The 5,657-nt window shown below is 43.7% G+C and overlaps 1 protein-coding gene across 1 annotated transcript in view; it reads left to right on the top strand.

Moving 5' to 3' along the window:
- The first annotated feature begins 496 nt into the window (after positions 1–496).
- Positions 497–5,657, top strand: part of LOC104957140 (protein FAM131B-like) — a 9,158-nt gene continuing 3,997 nt past the window's right edge. Inside the window, exons 1-3 of the mRNA XM_010784751.1 lie at positions 497–528; positions 3,920–3,955; positions 4,312–4,414. Of these exons, the coding sequence (XP_010783053.1) occupies positions 4,318–4,414 (97 nt within the window). The 5' untranslated portion in view covers positions 497–528; positions 3,920–3,955; positions 4,312–4,317. The remainder of the gene's footprint in view (positions 529–3,919; positions 3,956–4,311; positions 4,415–5,657) is intronic.

Here is a 5,657-nt window from a genome sequence, read left to right as displayed (position 1 = left end):
AATGGTCAAAATCTGTGTTGTAGTGTTTATATGGCTGTTGTGGAGGATATCATGAAGCCTTGTTCCGATAAAAAAAAACTAGAGCGTGGTTAATATATCATTTTAACTTGAAACGGGTCACGGGAGACCCGAACACAACATAACGGTTAAAGCAAATCTTGTCAAGCAAACCTGTCAGAGATTGATTACGCTGAATGGCTGTGGAGTTGGAAACACGTTCACTCTTTCTGAAATGCAGTGTTGGTTTCTGTGTTGTGATGGTTCAGTTTAATACGTGAATTCTCTCCATTCGATATGTTGATATATAATATCTGGGCCCCTGTTCTCAAGCTTCCTATAGGTTACTGTGCTGTCCCACTTCACATGTCTCCATTATGTCTCATGTTTGTACCTGTATCTTTATCTAACTTAAATAAAGGAATGATTAAATGACATGACTTGATTGAGTAATATTAATATATCTCCTCTCTTCTCTTCCCCCTCCTCTCAGCAGGAGATGGCGTACCGGTCCAGAAGGACGGGGAGCAGGTAAGTGTCATACTGACCCTCTGAGGAGCCAACATGGCCGCTGATTTGAACCAGTCTCCCTGCCAGCAGCTGAGCAGCAGCTCTCTGTAACTCGAGCTGCCAGTGCTTGTGCTAGTAGATTAAGTGAAGTAGTCACACATCATGTCAATGTCAGTCGCTTAACTTCCCCTACACCTCCCTAAATGAGAGGGGGGGTGTAGGGGAACAGTCTCTGGTTCGGTTGGCTCGTTGCTTGATGTCTGTTGGATAGTCGCAAAAAAAAGCAAAAGGCATCACTCTCCTTCTTCAACTTTTTACACATCATCCCTATATCTTTTTTACCCTCCTCTCCACTCGACTTCTCCTCTTCTCTCCTCTCTTGTCATATCCTCTTGCCTTGTCTCCTCTCATCTTGTCTTGTATCGTTCCCTTGGTCTTGTTTTGTGTCCTCCCCTTTCCTCTCCTTTTGTCTTGATTTCTATCCTTTCCTCTCCCCTCATTCCTTGTCTTCTCTCCTCTTGTGTCCTCTTCTCTCTTCTTGTCTTGTCTTGCCTTGTGTCCTTTCCTCCCCTCTCGTCTTGTATCATCCGTTCTACTCTCATTCTCTCCTTTCCTCTCCTCTCTTATACACTTCTCCTCTTGTCTTTTGTACTCTCTTCTCTACTTGCCTCCTTTATAACTTGTATCCTCTCCTCTCAACGCATCTCCCCTCCTGTCCTTTCCTTTTGTCTTGTGTCCTCTCTTTACATCTCCCCTTGTCTTGTGTCCTCCTCTACTCTCATCTTGTATCCTCTTCTCATATCTCCTCTTGTCTTATCCCCTCCTCCTCTATCTTCCTGTCTTGTATCCTTTCCTCTTTTTTTGTCTTGTATCCTCTCCTCTCATCTTGTGTCCTCACCTTTCCCCTCGTCTCGTCATCTATCTTTTCCTTTCCTTTCCTGTTGCCTATCCTCTTCTCTTCTCACGTCCTGAATCGTCTCCTTTCCTCTCCTTCCTCTCCTCTCCTCTTGTGTCCTCACCTTTCCTCTCATCTGTTGATCTACCTTTCCTTTCCTTTCTTCTCGCCTTGTATCCTCTTCTCTTCTCATGTCCTGAATCGTCTCCTTTCCTCTCCTCTTCTCTCCTCTTGTGTCCTCACCTTTTCTCTCGTCTCGTGACCTATCTTTTCCTTTCCTTTCCTGTTGCCTTTCCTCTTTTCTTCTCACGTCCTAAATCGTCTCCTTTCCTCTCCTCTCCTCTTGTGTCCTCACCTTTCCTCTCATCTAGTGATCTATCTTTACCTTTCCTTCCCTTTCTTCTCACCTTGTATCCTCTTCTCTTCTCATGTCCTGAATATTCTCCTCTCCTCTCCTCTCCTCTCCTCTCCTCTCCTCTCCTCTCCTCTTGGCTGCTTCACTGATCCCATGCTGTATATCTGACCCCCTGGGAGAGGACACAGGAGAGGAAACCATTTCGGAATAAATGTAGAGAACTCCACTTTTTCACCAAATGCACGGTGGACTTATTCCATTATTTATTTATGCATTGTGCCCCAGATTGCCCTTCGGCACACACACACACACACACACACACACACACACACACACACACACACACACACACACACACACACACACACACATCACCGTTGTCAGGGCTATTGGAGGCAATTTTGGAAAAGCTGCTTCAAGGGGCCGAGCACTACCACTCAAGTGTGTTAAATCTCTCATCAGACCCTCAGAGAGCGAGGGAGTCAAAGAGCAATGAAGTGGGAGCAAAAATAGAATAATAAAAAAGGAAGGAGAGTAGAAAAGGAACGGGAAGAGGCTGATAGATGCGATGCTGCCTGATGAAAATAGTGAACACCCATGTGTTAATGTCACTCAGAAATAAATAACCTGTTTGTTACATTTTTAAAGCGAATTTAAATAACAAATTGCATTCAAGTATTATACAATATTATCCTTTTGATGCATGGGTCCTTTTGTAGGGAGGCGTAAACCAATGTTGAAGTTCAGAGGAATTGTTCAAATGTTTGGGATTTTGCTAATCCGTAGTCTTGCAGAGAATTAGCTCAGAAGATTGAAAGCAGTCTCATGTCTAAACAGTAAACATGAGGGTATGGTTAGCATCTTATTAGCTTAGCTTAGCATAATGGCTGGAAACAAGGGGACATAGCCTGGCTCTGGCCAAAGCTACTGTAGTTTATCTGTTTCCCAGCACCTGTTAATATCTAACCATGCGAAAATATATCTTGTTTGTTTATTTAAAGTTGTCGTTTTATGGGGTAGATGCAATACAATTATAAATATATATAAACTAGGGCTGTCAAATGTATTCTGGAAACCTTAACGTTTAAACAAAAAAATGAAGTTTTTAATTAATATGACCAAGTTTGACCCTTAGTTGATTCCAGCACGGATGTTTATCAAGAATAGCATGACCGTGAAACAGCGGAGAATTCGGCACAACCTAATCAAGACTAATCACAGATCATTATTGTGATTAACGTGATTTAAAAAAAGTTTTAACAGCACTAATATGAGCGTTTATGTGCAAGTGACCGTCTGAAATAGGAGTTGTTAAAATCTAATAATGATAGGAAAGCCACAATTGGACGGGTTTAACAATATGCATGATAAATATTGGGGCACAGTTTGAATTTTTTTTCCAGTTTTTTATATATTTATTATTAATTTACTTCCTGTTCATATCTACAGGAAGGTGAAAACATCTCCCCTCTAACCCAGCAGTGTCCCAATCCCGGTCCATTTAGTGTCTGATAGAGAGGAATGCTGCTTATCTGCTTTTTCCCTATAGCATCTGCCTCACACACACACACACACACACACACACACACACACACACACACACACACACACACACACACACACACACACACACACACACACACACACCATGTATACATCACTTCAGGGGACATTACAGTACATTGACTTACATGCATTTCCTAGAGACTTATCCTAACCATACACACACACACACCCTTCCCTTTCCTCCTCATAGCCCCAGTCCCCTGTCTTTACGCAGCATCAGATAAAGTTCAACACATCTCTCTCACTCGCGCTCGATTTCCCGCTGGCTTTTTAGTGTTTCTGGCAGCACGTGTAAGCCGAGAGGACGCTCATCCCTCCGTAGCGTTTTCACTCTGCTAAACATAACGAAGCAAATAAACTGATCCCTGTTTAATCCCCCCCCCTTCTCCCTCTCATTCCGGCCCTTGACTCTTGCCTTCCTCCTCAATGGAAAATCCTGTGTATCTGTCTCCCTGTCTCTTAATTTCTCTGCATGTCCGATGTTCAACCCCCTCCTCTTTTTCTTCGTCTTCTCCCCATCCCCCCCATGCATGTATCTGTCTTTCCTTCTCCCTCTTTCCCCATCCCTCCCTTCCTCCTATATTTCTCTTCCTCAGCATGGACCTTCAGAATTGTCATGGGAAGGAATCAATGTAAGTGTTGTGACCTCATTCCCTCTTCCTCCTATATTTATATGTTTCTCTCACCTGTTTTGATTTAACTCACCCTGACCTCTTTCACCCTCCCCCCTCTCTTCCACCTCGGCCTTTACAGTCGATCTCTTTCAGGTTTTAGTCGTGGCACAATCAGAATTGGTGCAGGGTAAAATCTAAAAAAAGTTGGATTTGGAGATTTTGTATTAACCCAACATCTCCATCACTTCTCTCCACTCACCCTTCCTGTAACACACACTGTCTCGACGTCTTTGTGTGCCCCGTCACACTTCCCATATCCTTTTCTCCACGCTTTTCCCCCCCCTCCTCCATTCCTCTGTCTTCTCCCCCTCCAGCTGTCCATGGAAGACACCACGTCGATCCTGCCTCGGCTCAAGAGGAACTCTAATGCGTACGGCATCGGGGCTCTGGCTAATGCTTCTCTGTCAGGTGTGTCAGGTGTGTGTCTGTGCTGTAAACGGGTAAACGACCCCATGTTGGCTCGGCTGGAGCCAGCATGGTACCCGAAAATGGGTTCCCCTGAATCACTTCCTCTTCACACCGCAATAACACTCGTCAATGACTACCTCCTGAGTCATTGATGGAATTAAATCAGCCTTAAAAACACACACAGTGCATCCTCATACAGCTTGTTGCTCTAAGTAGACAAGGTGAGTGGGAAGTGTAGCTCTTTTTGTTAAGTGGCTGTGAAACAAACTGTGTAGCGTTAGTACAGTGAAGGAACTGAAACGTTGAATTTAATATATCACTGTATTAGGTTAGTTAAAAGCAATCATTTTAAGTTGAACCTATTTAACATTATTGCTCTCAACTAACCTAATACATTTATTTGAAATGTGTTGACATATACTACACTTAACTAAAGTCAACGGTTCAGTTTTTTCAGTGTATGTTTGTTTCGTTTTGTTACTGAAGAAAACAAAGGAGTCCAATGGAGGTGTTTCAGGCAGGGGGGGGGGGGAGTGTGTGGGAGAGAAAATTATTAGCCTTTACAGACTATTTAAATGCACAACAAACGATATAACACACTACAGGAAAGGGAAAACACCAAAAGGCATAGAAGGGCCTCTTAAAGTTAATTGGAATAATTATTTCAGTCTTGTGTTTATTGAGTTCTGTTGATGTTAAGTGTTATCAATCACATAGTTAAGTGTGTCTCTGTCTGTGAACTGGGACGGGGGTTAGTTTTGTTTTTTAGCTGGGGAAGCACTTTGTGTTACCTTATGCTAAGTGCTATATATACATCAAGTTTAATTGATTAAAACAACACACCTCACACACAGTGCGTCCTCATACAGCTTGTTGCTCTAAGACAAGGTGAGTGGGAAGTGTAGCGCTTCATGTTCAGTGGTTCTGAAACTGGGTAGTTTTGGGCTGCAGCCACACCAGGACGATTACGCAAACGAACCGAAATCGATATCAAAAAACTCTTCCGTCCACACGCAACAGGCACCAGAAACGTGTCCGTTCACACGAGACCGTTCGAAAGCGCTGGAGACGCTGTAGTACATATGTCGGGCCTGTAAGTGGCGCTGTAGTCTGCCAGAAAAGCAGCGAAGAAGACTTCCCGCGCATGGTTGCCATGGTTGCCCTTCTGTTTATTCTCCGCTCTGGCTCTTTTTCTCCCTCCCCGAGGCAAGCGTGTGCTCCTGCTGTAATTCTCTCCGGTAGTCCACCAGCA

This window comes from Notothenia coriiceps, unplaced genomic scaffold (genome assembly GCF_000735185.1).
Source record: "Notothenia coriiceps isolate Sejong01 unplaced genomic scaffold, NC01 NC01_scaffold00026424, whole genome shotgun sequence".
NCBI classification, from domain to species: domain Eukaryota; kingdom Metazoa; phylum Chordata; class Actinopteri; order Perciformes; family Nototheniidae; genus Notothenia; species Notothenia coriiceps.
Note: the sequence above shows the minus strand (reverse complement) of the source record. Positions and strands in the feature narration are given on the sequence as shown.